Below are 21,141 nucleotides of genomic sequence, written 5' to 3'. Positions count from 1 at the left end.
ATCATAAAAGAGTCTCTTTCCATACGTTAAATTAAATAAAATTCTACCTAAAAAGCGAAATATTTTTTTTTATCACCTGTCCGTCCCACCGGACTTTGCCAAATTAAGGGTTAATAGCGGATGGAATTCGTGTTCCATTCGCGAATGTAATGATCTATTAAATGACGTAATGAAAGCTGATCCGTCGTAAATGGACAAATTAATTCGGCAAAATGATTGATCATGTTCAGTAGCGTTTCGATGTGTGAAATTAGAGATTTGAACGTACTTTTGCAAACGAGAACAACACACGGATCGAACATTGATAAAAGATTAAATAAAAAATTCAATAAAGATATCATGTGCGTTGGTTCCCGTTTGCATAAGTACTTCCATTTATGCTAGACCACGTTTCGTTCAAAAGTGTCTTCTTTATTTTTAGTGCTTTTATAGAAACGTTCTGAAGGACGCCGATAAAAGATAGTTATTCCTAAAATATCTTCGTGGTTTGGCGGATCACAAACTCTATGGAACGCTTTTGTCATTCATATAAATTTTTCCCTTGAGTGTGTCCTTAATTCTCTTTAAATTAATGCGAAATATCCGATTTGAATACATCACTCAACACATCCTTAATCCGACCATTCCAACTGCTCACAAACTAGTCATTTTCCAAAACCAATATAAGTGTATTCTCGCTTAAAACATTCTTGTTCTTGACCCCAAGCTCACGATACACTGGTCTGAATGGTCCACAACGAAACTCGCGCGCAGCCTTGAGCGCCGAAATGAATGGACACCACGTGTGGTGACGTCATGTAAGAATACAATTTACGCGATTGTTGTTAATGAGGTTATAAATTTTGGGTATGAATGTACAGTCACCGGCATAAATATGTGATGATTTCCCATACAAAATTTGATCCCCTATTTTACCCCCTTAAGGATGATTTTTCCAAGACGCTGAAATTACTTTTCTTTTTTCACATTCCACTACCTTTTTACTAAGTTTCAAGTCCATAGCTCAAAATAAAACTTATTTCCCATACAAACTTTGATCCCCAAATTAACCCTCTTAAAGTATGAAAATCCGAAAACGCTGAAATCACTTTTCTTCCATTTTAATTTATTACCTTTGTACGAAGTTTCAAGCTCATATCTCAGAATAAAGATAGATCCCCATACAAAATTTGAACACCCATTTCACCCCCTTAGGGAATGAATTTTGAAAAATCCTTTCTTAGTGCGCCCCTAGATCTTAAAAGTAACCTACGTGCCAAATTTGGAATCTTTAGCACCAGCGGTTTGGGCTGTGCGTTGATTTAAGTCAGTCAGTCAGTCACTCAGGACTTTGCCGTTTATATATATAGATAGAAGATTTATCTGTACTCTTGTGCTTGTTTTATGCAATCTATTTAATACTAAACATTGACCACATACTAAGGCACATATCTATGGTCTAACTATATGTAATTCGAGTGCTGATAGGTCAAACCCGATAAACAGCAAAAAAACACATTTTGAGTTAAGCTCCTACATATTTTCTCGCATTGGAAATAATTTGTAACGAATTATTATCTATTTGTGAATTGTCTAAACCTTGTGGTCGCGTAGGTACTATGCTATAGTCGGACACGGGTGTAACGACATCACAAGTCCAAGGCCGGCCGAGACGTGCAAAGCACTTCCTTCTCGCTAATCGGTTATCCTTGAGTTCTACCTTTGACGTTCATAATCTAATCTACTTATATTATAGATAACTTTGTAAGTTTATAAAAGGTTTTTTTACTAACCCTGTGGAATCTGTACTCTTATCACGAGTAACTGACATTGTCAACACATACATATATAATTGTAAGTACTCGAAAGTCTTCGTAATATACAAAATACTTCAAACTAAACTTGCTTTAAAGAGCCAATAGGAGCTACTTTAAGGAAAGAATATCAGAAATGTGATAATACTTTTCTAATTTATGAATTTAACTTTTTCATTTTAAAGGATTGTGCCAGCTGTACTTATGAAAACATTTTTTTATATACTACTTTGGTGGCAAACAAGCATACGGTCCGCCTGATGGAAAGCGATAACCGTAACCTATGGACGCCTGAGTGTCACATGCGCGTTGCCACCCCATTAGAAACTTGTACATTCCCTTTTAATTACGCTTCACACAAACCGTTATTTACGTATACTAACACAAAGAGGATCGAGTATTATAGAGAGTTACTTTCAAAGTAAAATGTGTAATCACAGTGCATATAGACTGCCATCTCTCGACACAGGCTTAAAACTTTTAAACCTCAGTTTTGACAATTTGGCCCATATTGTTAACTTGATATGTGTTCAAATGTCAAATATTAATATTAGCGCCATCTAGCCGAGCGTTCCCCAAAGGTGTAACGCCATCTAGGCCACCGTACCTTTTTCTCTATGGCTTTGAGGTACGTTTTTTTCTTAGACCTTATCCGTCTATACCGAGTTACATATGTCTTTGGTATAATATTTGTATTATACATTAAATGTTTTTATGGACCTATCTGTTACATCTTAATCATGATTGACGCTTATTGAATTTTAATTCGACAGCAAAAAATACATATTTGTTTTGAAATGTTGCCCTTCATTGACAGATATTTACATATGTTAACACTGTTCATAATTGAGTGCTGTTTACTAATAATTCTTTTTTTCTTGCTTCCAGGTAAATTGGAGTTTCTACGAAGAATCTGACAAGTATCAGTAGAATATAATATTAATCATCATTTCAACATAAACGTAAACAATCAAACATATAAGATATAGCTAGTTGCATTTGAGCTATTTTGAAGCGTTCACTAAACGTAATTAACACTTTGCTACTAAGTTTGCGCCTTGCGACACTCAGACAGATAAACACATTAGCATGACCATTCCTTTAGCAAAGTCGGTTAACTTTCAATGCCCGCCGACCGTGAAAATCGCTGCGAGTACTAGGCTCACATGAAACACAGGTGATACCCAGGAAGCTCAATAAAAAACTTCGTTCGTGCTTGTTAACTCACCATCCGCTGATACTTTCAATTTTCTAACTTAAAGTAACCGAAATGAAATGTCTCGAACGTTTGCTACAAAAAGAATAACCAAAATAACCACACGTACCATTTCCCTTTCGTCAGATAGATGTCTATCTCCGGCGATTAGAGAGAGAGGCCCGGTCTTACCTCTCGCTCGTACCCGCGAGAATCCCTAGACACCACGTGACAGCGTCTACTCACAAAACGTATACCAACTCTACATCCGGCGCAAATTAAATTAATGTTTATGACTCTAGAAACAAGGTTGCAATCGTCTCGGTACGGGTAACTCGGTTAAACGGAACTCTGGAATGAGAACGAACTATTTACGCATTGCTTGCTTAGGATATTGAACTTTTAACTTCAGGCGTAAGGTGCATATTGTTTTGAAGACATTTGGTTTTTGAAACAGGCGTTCGATATTTTGAATTCCTAAACTGGAACATGCTGCATCGCACTAATTTTTTAATACAATTTTGTAGGGTATCTTCCACTTTACATGATATAATCACTATAATCAGTTTTTTCTAAAAGCGAAGACTCATATAATAAGCTCAAAATTCATTAGTTGCTGGTTATAAATGTAGCTCACATTAGGACGGAAATCAGTTCCACGGGTACCTTGTTGTTATTAAGGTCGTCAAACCCTTGTTGGGCTATGATAAATTAGCTGGGCGCCAAAAGTCGGCCGCTGAACGTGGCTGACTTCAGTTCGATCAACCCCGAGCCCCCCGCGCTCCCCGCGCTTCTAAGACGCATCATCAATCACTTTACGCATCTCGAGGAGGCGCCCCATTCAAGAACGAGATTTATTGACATTGTAGCAAAGTTGTTTTTGAATCGCGCGGCGGGCGGGACTTGAGCCTATTCGGCGCGCGAGCCGCCCGGCCTACCTCCTTCTACTTCTGCACCCCCAGTGTTATGTAAGGCGGGTGCAATGGCCGAAGCTTTTCCTGCGCGCTTGATTTCCTCAACCTTAATTCTAGGCACTTTGCTTAAAATATGTTGATGATTCACGTTTCGTTGCCTTTATAGCGCTTGTATAAGTTTGACAAAGACGAAGACATTTGTTAGTTTTAATTAGCTCGTTTACTGAGCTCGAAAATGGGAGCTAAGCTCAGTAGTGCGACTTCAGATAAGATAAAGCCTTACAAAAGCTAACAAAACAAATCTTTTTTTCTCTAGTAATATGGAAAATACTTATAGATCTAGCCTACTATCAAAAAGATTTGAAATATTTGCCCGCCCCTGGGCTCCCAAACGCAATTCCAAAATAATGATAGGTAATCGAATTACCGCGGAAATAGTCATATAACCTCCCAAAATTATATCAGGCAGCATTAAAACGCGTAATCAGCGTTAGAACAATTATCGGGGAATGTGGGTTAAATTCGCAGGGGCTGCCAATGCACCGGCCGGGGTCGTTGGCCGGCTATCGATCCGGTGCGACGCGCCCCCGCGCCCCCGCCCCGCGGAAACTCCGCATGCGACATTTGGGGAAAACTTTTGAGATGCTCGGAGGTTGGAGGAATATAAGGAGTTTTGGGGTTTAAACTGGTTGTTGGATGAATAAAAACGCGTTTTTACGTTTTTTATCTAAAATAATATTTGTGGGTAAGCTATTCTTTAAGAATTAAGACGTTTCAGTCGAATATTACGACAACGTAGAGTTTGGGATGATTGCTACTTGTATCGATTTAGACATATGTAGATGAAAATTGGAAAACGTTTTCACGATCAATCAATTCTTTTAATGCAAACTAATGTAAAATATCAAATATAATCTTTCGGTTTCATAGTTGACTAATTAGAGAATGCCACTTGGCATTAAGTGGCATTTGTATTTTTTGTGCATTGTGCAATACAATTTAAATAAATAAAATTATATATCTGAGAGCGTTACAATTTAGATATCATCGGCCATTATAACGCGATTAACCTACTTATTTGACGTAAAATTACGTAAAAAACGCAACAAAAATAAGCTTAACACGTCGAAACCATTCAGCAGCGCCACTCAGAAGCACTCGGCACCCCAAGCGATTCGATAGCTACTATCAATCTATCCCAACGACAGGCAAGCGTTTGAATTCACGAAATAGAAAACGTACATTCAAGGTATATTCTCTGCGGTTCAGTTCGTTGGACGCGCTGGCGAAACGCCAAATCGCTATGACGAAAACGCTTCTATTAATCACGAGACAAAAATCAGAAAAACATAGAAGATGAAAATCATTACCGGGTATATAGCATTGTGTAGGGAACAGCTGTAGTGTAGGGCGGGTAGGGGCGCGGTTAGCGACCCCTGGCGTGTTTTACTGACAACTCCTGATTTATATGCCTGCTTGGTCATTTTGCGTATAGATGTTTTGATGTTTTTAAGAATAAATAGATCTTACTGAGAGTGAGACTGGCGTTTTTGCTTGCGCGTGCGTATTCTTTCTAACACCTCGCTCACACTGGCACTAAGTGCGAACGTATAAGTATTGAAAGTAAATTACGCAGACATTAGTAAATGTGTACATTGACTCGTGATGAATGATGAAGTATTTTTTCAATACATAAGAAATATTTTGAACAATTATTTTTTACATATCGTATTTGATACCGAAGTTTAGGTTTCAAGTTTTCGGATACGACATCTATATTCAGTTTACGACAACTTTTCTAAACCCACCCATAAAAAAAAGTTTGCTGCTAAAAGGGCTACAGATAATATTTTCCGACTCATAAAACTCGATCTCAAGTATGCACCGAACGTAACCGATGAACGAAAACAATTCGGCTGAAGTGTAAATAGAGTCTGTTTATAAACAAAACAGCTTAATTTCCGTCGAGCGCGACTCTGTTACGAGTATTGATTTGTCTGTGGAGAGGTAGAGTACAGTCAGAATCACAAGTAGCCCAGAAAACGTGTTAAAACTGTCTCCAATTTTTAACCATCTTTACAAATCGGAGATAGTGTGATAGAAGCAAACATTAGCACAAAATTAATTAGCTATGTGGCAGACAGACGCACCCACAAAATCGCACCACACATGAATTGTGCATGTACAGTTAACAATATAGCTGCGAATACAGTGCGAAAAATATCTATACATATTTTTTTGCCTGAACATTAAGGTTTGTATACATATTTTTGGCACTTTGTATTCACAGCTGTGTTGTTGACTGTACTTATTTGTTGTATAAATATTTCAAGAAATTTACCCAAAACCTTAACAATTTATGTGTTATATAAACGAATCGTGAACATACAGATAGACGCGGCGAGGAACTTTTTTTTATTTGGTTTTGCTATTTGGAAAAATGTTCTAAGTATCAAATACTTCTCGTTCGTACCTACGAAACTACCTAGTTTCAATCACTTCTCATGCTATCTGTAGGTACCCTTATAAACGTTCAAGTAGAAGCAAATTAAGGACTACGAGTAAGTATATATATAAATCTATGTAGGTGTGCTCGATCCATTAGCTTGTCAAACTTTTGCGATTCTGATTCGATCCTTCATGATGTTACGTCACGTGTTACCTAATTTTTATCTTTTGACAATGAAGAGTACATTTTAACACGTAAACTGTTTATATGAGCCGTAAGAGTAGAAACAATCCTTCTTAAAAAAGATTAAAACGGAGCAGTTTGCGTCGCGAACAGCGACTTCTTTGGGATAATTCGGCAAACTAACCTCAGAACAGAAAAATTCAATAAAGTAGAACAATCAACCCCGCCGCCTAATGTTTTTCCTTCGCCTAAACGCTCCCCTAGAGATCTATTCTTCCCGCGAAAAAATCAAATATGTATTGTATCGCCGACTTCCATCCCGCTCATACTTAGCGCGGGAGAAAGCGATAGATTCAGAATAGAGCCGTGTCATAGCTTTATCCTCATTAATCAGAGTGCGAGGGAGACAACTTCATCATTTAGATGTCTTCGCTTTTCCGGGCCGTTTCCGTTCGATTCTCTGAACTATTAGAACAGTCCTTCTTGATCTATCTTGACTTGATATTGAGTGTGTCTTGATACTCTTGATATATTTAAGTACTTATTAAGTAAACTAATGTGATTTTTAAAGCATTATATTGTTATTGATTGTTAGCATTATATTAAATGTAAAACCATGAAACGATTAATTGGAACAGAGTTGATTTTCTTTTGTTTCGTTTGATTACAAAACAAACGATAGTCAACCAAAGATTTTGCATAAGCGACATATAATGTGACAAGATTGATATCACGTTAAAATCGGAACACGCTATGTGTGACCATGATTGACCTATTTTTTGAGAGGGATAAAATGTTTTAAGGGCTTTTATATCGCCCTGCTTCTGCTCCTTTTGAATCAATTTTACCTTTAAGGCTTATGATGACATATTTGTATGAATATTTCATTGGTGCGCCATGTAGCCTAAAATTTTTGATTATCAAAATATTTTCATTTTGATTTTCGTATCTATATGGTGGTATAAAATCTTGAGTTCAAACCATATACATATGTAATAAAACTAATACTTAAATGAGTATAGGCCTGCCACATAAAGAGTGCCTGTTCTAAAAATTATGAACTAAAACACTCAGAATCCCTATAAAAAAAATAGAAGTTTATTTCGAAATGCTTCTAAATATGAAGTCTTATAAAACCGAGATAACTTCAGGTAAAACGGTATTCCGATTACGGCATTGTACTAGAAAACAATCCTTTGAAGTTAGTTCTGAACGACCTGAAAACAACCGTTTGTTCTGCCTTTATTACTGCTACTCTTTCTATTCATGCCGACCTGGTATTTATGGTACTTGGTGTTGTAAAAAAATTGTTTAAAAAGTCGCGTAGCTGCATTTTTGCTACATATTTTTTTCTTTGTATTCAATATTATTTTGAATCTTAGCTGAAATTGTTTTCTAGTTTTAACTCTGCTAAAAATATTCTGAGATCCCGAAGGCATGTTTATAGTCACTCGCCCAGCGGTGAGCTATCAAAATCGCCGTGTCTCTTTTATTTGCACGGGAATGCTTATCTTTTGTTCGTTGTTATAGCCGATAGCTCATAGCTTACTAGCTCGCGGTGGGACCAGTGCCGAAAGCACACGTGAAAAATTACACGAAAACACACGATACAGGTAGATGGTATTACGCGGGAAATCTGTATTTGTATACTATGTATGTAACACCATCAAAATGCTACCGCATTTATAGTACCTATATAAGAGTACATAGGCATACGCCAAGCCACGTAGAAAAGGAATCAGCGGTTCGTTAGAGCTTTCATAAACTGACACAAATCGAAAAGGCCTAAGCGCGATAAATTCCTCGGCGCTTACGCCTTTTTAGCAGCTAGCTAGCGAGCGCACTGACCCGGTTGCTACGCCGCCGTAGCGGGGTGCACTGCCCGCGTAGGCGCGTAGCAATGCTCTACGGATTATGCACTTACTATGCCTATGTACTTTCCTTACTGCTGTATTAGAACAATGCTAAGTGTAAGTAAGATGTCACTCGGATATGGCACCGATCTGTCATTGCTAAAAATAAAATTTCTTCAAAAAAAACGTCAAATTGACACTGACATATCCGATCCACATGTAATGTAAATTGGACGTAAATTTTCATCCGTATCTTTTATTTTCATACTTGGCATACGAATATTTTAACAACATGCGATGTTGCTGCATCTAATTCCATAATTTATAGTGCCTATATTTTTCAAAATTTCCCTAAAATTTCAATATTTATCTTTCTGTATGGTAGCTTGATAAATTGAAGCTGTTTAACTTGCTGACCCATCCTAGGCGGCGGAAAGTGTTGCCAAGTTGTTTAAGATGCTAATTCGTGCGAAGCCTGCTGGCCGCCGGCCAACTCTTATCGTCCACTGTTCTCCTGGTACCTAAGCCTTTGCGTTGCGACTAAACATTCTTTGATTATGGTCGAAAATCCACACCTGAGTCTGTGTTCCCACATGAGTACAATCCAGGTCTCTTTAAAGCAAGAGTAAATTAAATAGGTATCTCATAGGTAAGCGTGATCCACCGTAGACCGCATCATCGTGGCATCATCACTTACCATCAGGTGTGATCGTGGTCAAACGTCTACCTATTCATACAAAAAAAAAAAAAAAAGCTTGAAATTATTCGAGCAAAGTATTTTAAGATTTCGTTATCACTCATAAAAATATTCTTTTAAGTTTAGTTAAGATAAATTCTCCCATTTATTCCCGTCTGCGTTATTAAATTTTAGAAAAATCTAGACTTCGCATTTTCTCCTAATTGCACCCATTTATTTAGCTCTCCTAGCGTCAAAGCCGTCACCATTTCATTATCTACAGTATTGATGTGTGGAGACCTCACTATTAATCATCGGCAACCATCGCGACCTCTCATTTTTCACGAAAACAGCCCCATTTCACTTACAGCCTTACTTAGGACCTAAAATAACCCTGCAGTCTTGTTTCCACACCCAAAAATCGACTTTAGCGCTTGCGGGGAGAGTTGAAACCAGGTCGGAGGTCAGGCGGGGTTAACGTCCGGGGTCAACGACCGGAGCGGTCTACCCCGGAGCACCTGATGTCACGTGGTACGGAAATTCATTCAATATGGGTTATGAACGTATTTCTGATTTACGTCACAGCGGACGTTAGCATACTTCATGTTTACGCGGTGAAGTAAAACTGATCCTACATTAAAGATAAGACATCATATAAATATAAAACGAATAACATAATAAAATAGTACATTACATCAGAGGCCGGGAAAATGAGGATTTCCGGCCAAGTGGGTATATAGATAGGGATAGGGATACGAGGCCGGGAATCCGTTTTCACGCCGAGGCATGTATAGTGCTTTTCTCAAACATACAATGAAATAAAAAAAAATGCTCTAAAGGACAATATTTTATAAAAAAAGTTACTTTGCAGGCCTACTTAGGCCTAAAAAATAATATGAAATCCCTTTACAGTCCTCTCGAGTTGTTGCGCCCAAAAAGCGATACTTCCCAGCCCATTTTAAGGAACGTAAAGACAATATTTCATTGCATGTTTGAGAAAAAATACATTATATACCTACCTCATTGTAAGGTAATTATTTGAAATTTAATTGAAAAATTCCAAAATTATGACAATCGAGTAACATTCTTTTCTTTTTTTTTTTCGGTAACTTCATGAGTGTTTTATTTGTTATACAATATCTTACAATACTTAAAATACTTAAATTTTTTCCGAAGTTTCAGCCACGTTGCACTAGCCGTGGGCACGGAAGATAAATATTTGTGCAAGTATTTTCAATTGTACTTCTCTATTCTAGGTATACTCTGACTTGTGCTTAAACCAAAAAGTAGAGCACAAACACAGTTGGCTTCTCTTCAAACTTTATCTTTGCTTCCTCGAATCCACCCTGGTCGAGCAGTTTCCAAGAAAAACTGCATTTATTTATTTGGCTTCAAGCTGCAACTCTGCGTCTTACCTTGAAACTAGATATTGCCGTTTAATAAGCTCTCGATAAACTTCTCTATGATTTATTTATATTGGTTTATTTATGTCTAAAGCATCCGTCGCACGTGCAAATAGCAAAAATTATAAATATGTTTGTAGGTACTTATCATTTTATGGATCTTAGGTACATTTATTCATCACTTACAGCTCTAACGATTTCGCTGAAATATATTTTGTGGGGGTTTTCAGGGGTAAAAAAAAAACAATCTAGTTTAGTCTTAGGTCTCGGGATATGCGAATTTTCGAGTTTTCAAACTCTCAGCGAAGCTCGGTCGCCCAGATACTATATTTTTTGAAAAAGAAGTCTTAGAAACTTATCATTCTGTATTAGTATTATTTATATCAATAACACAATTCGGAGCTTACAACCCCCATAGATAAAAGCCTCCATAAGTCACGAACCCCCAAAAAATTAGGTCAAAACAGGCCTCATACAGACATAATCGTGTCGTAACATCATAATATTGCGACGTCATTGTCGCGAGCTGGCAGCGGCGCGCGTCGCGACCGCGTGGGCGGCGTTGCCGCTCCGTGCGTCGCGTGGCGGGGTGGGACGGTACTTCTTACGGGTTGCTTGGCGATGGCGCTTGATTGATTTCTAGTTACGTGAATTATGTACGAATTATGAAATTACAAAAGGCTTTTGTGTAGGTTTGTGTAGAAAATGTATTCTTGTGTTTCCTAATCTTGGAGCTCACCTGTAACAGTAAAGAAGGCATTTAGGGCTAAGATGGGCGGACATCTCTTACGTTCTAACAAGTTAGTAAGTGCGAAAGAGACAACAACGCGATCATTATACGGTCACAGGACCAACAAAGAATAGATGTGTAAAATGAACGTAATTTTAGCCGAGTTTAATTTACTTAATGTTAAAAATTAACTATTCAATCAGGATAACTATAAGAGCTTTATCCCCAAATTTGCCAACTTAAACGACAATCAGCTTAACTATGTACTTAGCAAATCTTCATACAAATTATAATACCTATGTATGTATTAAAGGAATAATAAAATAGCGTTCTTAATACTGAAGCAAACAGTATGAATTCATAACTTGAAGACTTCAGCCAAATAAGCTTTTAAATTAATGACTAATTTCATTTAGTTCATGCTGTTATTATTAGTCACCCAAAACGCTTATTTAGTATTGTATGAGTCACCTAATTATAATTATAACTTTAATAACATACGTATTTCTAGAGAGTACCAAATTTTTAGGGTTGCCATACATCAGGATTTTCCCTGACATTTCAGATTTTATGAAGGTTTCTCAGGATTATAGGGTGTAAATTTTTTTTGAAACGTCTAACCACTAAAAGCTATTAAGAAGTTTTGTGTTGGCAATATTGTCAATATGATACGACTATCATAATGGCGAGTTAAGGTACACACAAGTTGTAGACCACGGAGCATCTTCTGAGGATCAAAAAAGCTTAAACCATACAGTATTTTAGGCTGAATAATAGTGCACGCATATGCTGTCACAAATTTAAAAAATAATCTACAGCGTTGGTTTGAATTCCTACGCTACATCATTACTAGGAAAGTGTCGTTATATTTATTTCGTATCTCTGGAAATAATTACTTAGTACTGCAGTCAAACATTTTTTCGTGTTAACCCAGAACATTAATAACTTAATAAGGATTTTCCTTTTATCATACTAACCACACTAAATCATTCCAAATGCGAACTCATCGACATCTAAAAACCAGTCTCAATTGATCTGTAATAACTCGTATCTATTTCCTGTATTGAGTTCACAATACAATGGACCCATACAACACACCCTTAAAATACAATTCCAGTAACCAAAGCATCAAGGACTCCCCCAAACCAGCTTTAAATGATCTCTGATCACAGAACTATATTTAGATAGAAGAAACAAGTTCATCTATTTGTATAGGGGCAGAGCGTGTCAAATTTTGTACTGAAGTTGTTTCTTGCCTGTAATTTTAAATATGTCTCAGGCTCTTGATTGTTCATAATTTTTGTGTTGTTGCAATTGAATATCACGTAACGAGGCATTTTTTATGTTTTGATTGACTTCAACTTACAAAAATTGACGCCCTAAAGCTGCAAGCTGCGATTAAAGACGGACAACTCAGTGGATTTCACTGAGTTCATTTGACACGCTAAGTAGATACGTTTGCTTGATCTATGGTATATATGACATCTGTGTCTCTGATAGCACATGGTTTACATGTAACAAAAAATCAAAAAACACTGGTACTATCTGAACCAAAGGAAAGCAGACAACCTTTCAGAACGATACAGATTTTAAAATCCAGTCTTAATAGAGCTCTTCAATCCAACGTGGTTATTAAGTACCGAGGTCATGATATACTGGTTAGTCGGCCGAGTGGGAATAGCCGTCGTGTTAGATAAGGTTGTAGAGAGACGACCGTTCGTGAACTTGAGCCTTACAGGGTTGTTCGGAAGGCTGCCGTAGCCTCGAGACGGACGACAACTGAATATTAGAACATTAGCTTTTTTACTACTTATTATAATAACAACTTTATGAAAGTTTCATGTTATTCATGAAAGTTTATAGACACTTTTTTCACTTTTTTCCAAATTTACATATAAAATAATTAACATTTATACAGAGTGGGGCCTGTAACAAAAGCAAAAAAATTAAACTGTAGGCTATTCTCCTTATACTGATCAACATTTGTTCAGCGACTTTTAAAAATAACTTGTATTTTGATTTTTATCACCCTTGAAAGTTTTTTCTAAGAGGTAATGTATTGCGAATTCTGTTAAGTCTAAAGTGTGACAGACAACGTCAATGACAACAATAATGGCGTACATTGAAGCTAATATTTATTTTGTATGAAAAATTGAAAATTTAAAGACTTCATAATTTTTAAAAGACACTGAACAAATGTTGGTCAGTTTAAGGAGTATAGCCTACAGTTTAATTTTTTGCTTTTGTTACAGGCCCCACCCTGTATGTAGATACCTAATCGCTTTTATATATACGTAACGTCGTAAGTAAATGTAGGAAGACTAAAAGTTTTATCCGTTGGTACTTTTTTGCCATCGTTTAATGTTAGTAAATTATAATTCGAATTTCGAAGTAGCTGGCATACCTACAAAATAATTATCTTTTACGTAGGTTATATTTGGATTTACGAGTAGTCATAAGCACGGCAAATTTAAGCAATATTTCTTACTATTAACTACTCTCCAAAATAAATCCTAAAAAAGATCTACACAAGAACGACCCCTAGGTTATTATCGTATCGTGTATGTCGAATATGACAATGCTAAGTTGCTTCGCTTACTTAAATAGGTTTCGAATTCATAATACGTTCAATTCCTAGTATTGTAGTCTTCATGTCTGGCCTTGGCAAGCGACCCTCAAAATTACGACCATTTCATACAAATCCTAGTCTTAGAGGAAAAAAGTTGCAAGTACTTTATATTCAAATGCGGCATTATTTGTTTAGGAATTGTGCCCCATGATTTATTCAAATCGTCTATTTTTGAATACAATGTAGTCTAAAAACGGAACTAGACTTATTATGAGTTTGAAGCTTGTTTTGTTCCACTCTCAATTTCAAGTAGGTGGTTTTCTGTAACAACTTTTTTGTGATCATTACGATTTAAAATATCTGTCTAAATTTATAAAAATATCGATTGCCAATCAGTATACAATTACGAATAAATACAACGGAAGAAAGACTTTTAAGTTGTTTCAAACCTTGAAAACTCCTTAGAGAATACGCAAGGCGTGTGGAGACTTTATGCAAATGCCTCGGGTCAAGTTTATGTGGTCGCATCGGATGCTGCGCCGTTGGCTTTGCCGCAGTGGGGGCGCGACCGAGACGGCGATACGGCAGCTGGTGCTGCTGTACTTACAACACGGGAATATGTATGGTAGGATTGGTAGGGCACTGGGTCTGTGCTGGCTGACGAGATGTAAGAATAGTTGGTTCTTTTAATCGTAAAAGTGCAAATGGGATGGTCAAGATATGCGGGAGTTAATGATCAGAGTTAATTTTATTTGTATGAGTGTCTTACTAAAACCTCCCCGCATAAACATTCTATACCTATGGCACCTAACATTTTAGACGTTTTCATGTTACAAACCTAACACTAAAGATACCGATCGATACCTAACGTTAATCTTATGAGCAAGTTAATAGGCATACCGTGTGTAAAATCAGTCACGTAAAAATTTAACGCTGTTGAAGTATGATCTAGAACTCCGGCAAAATTCCTAAATATTTTTTTATAAAAGCCCTGTACCCTTAAATAGCGCTCGGGCGCCAACTCAACCAGAATAACCTGGCATTAACGTTTGATCTCCATTGTTTCAGGCTGCAAAATCAAAGCGCTGCGGGCGAAGACCAACACGTACATCAAGACACCGGTGCGCGGGGAGGAGCCCGTGTTCGTGGTGACCGGGCGCAAGGAGGACGTGGCGCGCGCCAAGCGCGAGATCCTCTCCGCCGCCGAGCACTTCTCGCAGATCCGCGCCTCGCGCAAGTGCGGCGCCGCGCCGCCGCCGCCCGCCGGCGCGCCCGGCCACGTGACCGCGCAGGTGCGCGTGCCCTACCGCGTCGTCGGCCTCGTCGTCGGCCCCAAGGGCGCCACCATCAAGCGCATCCAGCACACGACGCACACGTACATCGTGACGCCCTCGCGCGAGCGCGAGCCCGTCTTCGAGGTGACCGGGCTGCCCGAGAGCGTGGAGGCCGCCCGCAAGGAGATCGAAGCCCACATCGCGCTGCGCACCGGCGCCGCCGGCGGCCCCGCGGGCGCCACGCCGGCCGCGGACAGCGAGCCGCTGGCGCAGCTGTACCGCGCCGGGCTGGCGTCGCTGCTGCCGCGCCCCGAGCAGGAGGCGGCGTTCTCGTCGGCGGGCTCGTGCTCGTCGGGCGGGTCGTCGGCGCGGCTGGGCGACCTGCTCGGCATCTGGTCGTCGACGGAGCGCGACGAGGGCCTGGGCGAGTCGCCGTCGTTCGAGTCGCCGGGCGGCGGCACGGCGGGCGTGTGGGCGTGGGGCACGCGGCCGTCGCCGGCGGCGTCGCCGGTGCGCGCGTGCGCGGTGTGCGGCGAGCGCGGCGTGGCGGCGGCGCTGGTGCCGTGCGGCCACAACCTGTTCTGCCTGGAGTGCGCGCAGCGGCTGGCGGCGGGCGGCGCGCCTTGCCCCGCGTGCTCGGCGCCGGCGCACCAGGCGATCCGCATCCTCTCGTAGACGCTACCTCGGTAGTTGCACTGACGCGGGCGCGGAGACGGGGACTACCGCCCGACACCGGTGGTTTTATCGAGCACGTTTTTGTAATAGGGATCGATCTTTTTTACTTAAAAATCGTTATAAAAATATTAAAAAAATAAAAATCGCGTAATCGAAATCCTGGTGCCAAAAGTCGGCGCCTCGCCGGCACGGCCCGTCCGCCGCGCCGAACCTACCTATCGTAAGTCGGCAGAGTTATTCACGATATATTTTCTTATTATGAACGTTTTTTATTAAGGCCGCGGCCGAGCGCCGGCGGCCGCAGAGAGAGCGAGTACGTTACGATAGAATTTCGAAAAAAAAACATAAAATTTAAAAAAAGTTGTATAATTATTATTATTGATAGCGTAAATGAGAAATCGAAAATTTATAAAGCTTACCTAACGTAATAGCGTAAAGTATTAAGATATAATAATATATTAGGCGATACGGGCGGCGCGGGGAGCCGGGTGGCCTGTTGACTGTTCAGAGTCTAGGAGTAGGCAATAGGCGCGAGCCCTAGCTAATGTTGGTTGTAGGGAGGCCCCCCCGGCGGGGAGCCGGGGGGGCGGGTAGACTAAAGCGCCGCCGCGCGCTCCCCGGCGCGCCATGCTCATACTATTTTTGACTATACGATTATTCGCTTAAATGATATTATACATACGTACTACACTATGATTATGATAATATTAATATAATGTTTGTTTTAAGTGTGTTTTAATGTTTAGATTTTTATTGTAATGTTTTTATGAATGATTTTTATCTGTATGATTATTATTGATTATTATTTTATGTGTTGACGATGTTTTTTTGTGATTATGAGAGCCCGCTATGCGGGCCGAGGCTGCATGTTCGTTTAGTGTTATAGTATATATATATCGAGTAATAAAATTATAGTAATAAATAATAAAGAAATAATACGACTCATTCATTATTATAACTATTGTAGTCCGTAGCACGAACATTGACTAACCATTACCTATTGATACTTATTAAGTATTATTATTACATTATTGAATAAATTTAAAGAATGCATAATTATATTTCATAGGAATCATTATTCTGTATAATCTAGTTAATGTAACTATAATAAATATGTTTGTATATGTACGCGAGGGCGTTGTTTTGTTCCGGGGGAGGGGTTTATGGATGGATATTTTTTTATTTTTTTACCGTTATAAGTTTTTGACTTACTCATGTAAAGATACGCGAGATTTAAAATACTGCCTATTAGATTATATTTTAAAAATAATGTTGCGTAAACCTCCCCCCCGCGTGTAGATCCAGTGATTTCGATAATTTTATTTTCATAATAAAATGGGTAGAACGCTTTAGGTTCAAATAACGTTGTGAAAATTTGTGAAATTTTGTAGACTACATATCTTATTATAAATCTAAATATAAACTATAACTTTCCACCTGATTCTTTCATTTGACCCTCCTTGCACTGTGCTGCCTTCTCGACAGCCACCCTGTCACACGCCTGTCAAATCTTCGTCATTTATCACATTAAAACAAAAGACAGCTGTCGAAAGGCCAGTTCGCTGCAGAACTTAGATTTCCTCGAGTATTTCTCATTTTGTTTTAAAAATTAGATGTAACGACCATTGGTCGCCGCAGATGCATATGTGAGGTTCACACACCGCACAGCCGAGGCGTTTTGTTTTATGGAACAAATAAGTTCATAGGAAACAGACATCACTATATTAATTATTTCAACGTTTTCAATTTGGTCAAAAATACCTGTTCCATGAAGTAACTGAGAATATGCAGCCAGCTGCTTACTCTGAAAAACTGCAGAAAATATGAAAAACATTCCCTTTAAAACAGGAAGCAATTTAAATGCATAAATACCCCAGCTTAATATTTCTTTCTCTACAAAGAAAAACGAAAACCTGAGACGCTTATCCAAATAGGTAATAAGATGGTTATTTTGATATGAATAATCATCATTTGTCAAGTGTAGAAAATGAGAAATTTAATGACATAGTCCATAACAAATGCAGATATAATTATTAGAATCTGAATAAGCCTAGTAGGTACAACTAGGGAACAAATCAAATTATTTTATTGAATATCTTTGATTTGTTTCTTTTTCAAGTAGTCACACTACTATAAGTATATAAATTAAAATAGATGTCGACGCCCCCGCCGCGCGTGGCGGTTGGGTGGTCTAGTGGTAATGACGTTAGCCGCATAAGCTGAAGACCCGGGTTCGATTCCCGGCTCGGCCTCCAGTGGATCTTGTCGTTTTTTCTTTCGTATATGACATCTATTTCAATTTATAAGCCACTAGGTATTCTAGATTATTATCTTCTGAAAAAGGAAAATGATCATGTTTGACACATAAAGCTTTTTTTTAAGAATATCCAGAAAACTAATTTACTCATGAATAGTTATTGTGGAAATAACAGGCATTCTCTCATGAATAGTTATTGTGGAAATAACAGGCATTCTCAACCTTAGTTTTTATCTTTTACCGCATAATATTTGAAACAGCCTTGTCTACTAGATATTTGCACATTGATTATTTTCTAAGAAATTGCAAAATAAGCTGCTGAATATTCATAGAAGCTATCACAGTATTTTGCTGAAATCGAATCGAGACCACCAACTAAGGAGCCTTGGGTAAAAGTACAATATCAATTTATTTATATCTATTTGCGTCCCTGGACGTTCTAAGAATGGTGTACAATCAACGTCAAAAGTAGATGTATCAAAATGAAGCGGAGCTTATAAATATTTTTCGAAAAACTATTACAATTTTTGGTTCTTAAGGAAAAAAAATAAGGGAGGAAAGCAGGTAGTTGTTTAACCGCATGTGCCAGTATTGGTATACGAGCAAGCGAAAGATTCGTGTATTGATTCATACATACATACATACATACATACAATCACGCCTGTTTCCCAGAGGGGTAGGCAGAGATCACGGATTTCCATTTACTACGATCCTGACAAACCACTTTCGCTTCACACACTTTCATAACATTTCTGCTCGTCGGTTTCGAGTACTTCTGACCTGGCCTCTTTGATTGTTCTGGTGTATTGATTCAAAATGTGGAATCTGGAGAGTTGCGATGGTTTCAAGTCACGGTTAAAAATACTATGCAAGGAGGAAAATATTCACTGTCAAAACATCGAAGTAAATAAATGCCATCAATTTATTTAACATTTATGGTTCTAAGGCCCACTTGCATCAACCACTTAACTCAGGGTTAGTGGGCTGTCAACTGTCAAATTCCATATAAAATGGTGGGTTAACCCTCGGGTTAACTACCTAAAATGGAGGGTCAACCCGAATTTAACCCACCATTTTATATGGATTTGACAGTTGACAGCCCACTAACCTTGAGTTAAGCGGGTAGTTCAAGTGGCCCTAAATCATGATTTAAACGTCAAATTGTACCAGTTTGCCCATCAGGTTAGATAGAATGCGCGGTCAGCTTTGGCCATCAGGTTAGAATCTGTAGGTATGAAATGACTGCACCCTTGTGGATATAATGCCACTTTCTCAAACTTTATTCGTTGGTTTGGTAAATATATTTTTTAAACTTTCACGATTTTTACACATATTTTAAATTGCAAACGGGACTTAATCGCGTATTTACTATGTTTTAAACACTAACCTCCGACGTTTCAAGGACGGCATTGTCCCCGTGGTCTCAGAGCAGACTCAACGGACAAACCGACACACAATGCCGTCCTTGAAACGTCGGAGGTTAGTGTTTAAAACACATTAAGTCCCGTTTGCAATTTAAAATTAAAAATTTTCTGAAACTTTGTAGTTTTTATCTTTGATACATTGGGATTGAGGTGTAACAGTGTAAACATATTTCGACGCCGATAAGAGGGGTGAACTGAGCTTGAAATGTAATTCATAAACCTACAATACGGCCCTTGCGGTAAACAAACTGCAGGAAAACTACGACTTTCATTAGAAACATATCTACGCTAGATGTGCTACGAGCGTAGCGGTGCTACGGCGCGTCTATCGCGCTATCTATTGCATTCTATCGCTGCACCGTAGGCGTGCTACGAAGTGCATTCTACGAGCTCTACGAACGAACTAGAAAATACCACGTAAGTATACTAGTGAATTAGGGGAAGTATTTGAAAGTATGTCCGTAAAGAGGATGTACGATGTACGTATGTATTGCAAGTTAAGGACAAGATAAAGAGCAACTATAGAGTAGGTAATATAAATAGAATTATCTAGAACTCTCGAAAATATACTTGCTATATGCATGCTTAAACGCATCTACAACCTACAAACCTTGAAATGGTGTTCATGGGGCGTGATCACTTGTCATCTTCATCATATACTGAACTCGCCTACAATATATACGGTGTTTCCGTTATCACTCAAAACCTCAGACACCCCAACTGATTTTTATTTTTTTAAACTTATCTAGAGTATTCATTTTTTAATCTGATGTTTATTTATTTTTTAAATTGAATGTTTAAATTTCTGTTCAGCTCTACTAGACTCTTAACTCTACACTCAAAAAAATAGTTGCTAGCTACCATCATAAACCTTAAAACTACTTATTTGTGTACGTTACTGCAACGACATAAGGTTTACCATAATGTCACTGTAAAACACTTTAAAGCTTTGTCACAGCAAACTTCAAATTGGACAGATAATCTCAGTAAGCAAATTTAAACCCAACATTTAAAATAACAAGGTTGTAATTAGGTACGAGTTCAATTTGTTATGACTTATGACTTATTAGAGGTAAACATTAAAATTAAACTGACAAACAACGTCAAACTCGTAGCGGAAAAAATAGTCGTCCAAGTAGCCAGTATGAATAAGGTGAAATACCCCATAATGGACGGTGATGCCATTATGGACAAAAAAACACAAATCCTTAAAAATAAGTATCTAAAATTAGTTTCTAAAAACTGACGGCTATGTACCATAAACTAGAGTTGTAGAGCTGTTTCATCTTGAAGTTTCAATTAATTCGGTTATTTCTGAAGGATTTGGCGACAAGATAAAATTCATCAGTTTACGGAAAAAAAAATCAAGACGAATTCTTAGCAATGTTACTAAGAGAGTTGAGTTCATGTATAAAATAATAAAAAAACAATACTCGGTGTAAACTTGAATGCGTTTTACTTAATGCATTAAGCATGAGATAAGGTATAAAACATACTAGTTTGTTGCTTCAAGGATATAAAGAAATGGCGTTATTTTGCTAGTATCCATTACTGGAACCGAAAAACTGCCTACCTCCTATGATGGACAAGGAACAATTTACAAAACCAAAATTTACAAGAAACAATCGTATGTTAAAATAACTCAAACTAATTGTATTTATGGTATATAAAATTGACTCATTGAGTATCAGTTGGCTTTAAAAGTAAAATTTTAAATTTATTTCACTGTCCATAATGGGGGATCCA

The 21,141-nt window shown here is 38.3% G+C and overlaps 1 protein-coding gene and 1 non-coding gene across 2 annotated transcripts in view; both read left to right on the top strand.

Moving 5' to 3' along the window:
• The window catches only part of LOC125234157 (RNA-binding protein MEX3D), a 67,822-nt gene extending 50,672 nt beyond the window's left edge, over positions 1 to 17,150 (top strand). Inside the window, exon 2 of the mRNA XM_048140360.1 lies at positions 14,834 to 17,150. Coding sequence (XP_047996317.1) covers positions 14,834 to 15,714 — 881 coding nt within the window. The 3' untranslated portion in view covers positions 15,715 to 17,150. The remainder of the gene's footprint in view (positions 1 to 14,833) is intronic.
• A 744-nt stretch (positions 17,151 to 17,894) lies between these two features.
• Trnam-cau lies at positions 17,895 to 17,966 on the top strand. The gene has a single exon. It is a non-coding gene; the product is annotated as a tRNA-Met (tRNA).
• Positions 17,967 to 21,141: the final 3,175 nt, after the last annotated feature.

The sequence above is a fragment of the Leguminivora glycinivorella genome, chromosome 15 (assembly GCF_023078275.1).
Source record: "Leguminivora glycinivorella isolate SPB_JAAS2020 chromosome 15, LegGlyc_1.1, whole genome shotgun sequence".
Lineage (NCBI taxonomy): Eukaryota > Metazoa > Arthropoda > Insecta > Lepidoptera > Tortricidae > Leguminivora > Leguminivora glycinivorella.
The sequence above is the reverse complement of the archived record's forward strand: the minus strand, read 5'-3'. Positions and strand labels throughout refer to the sequence as shown.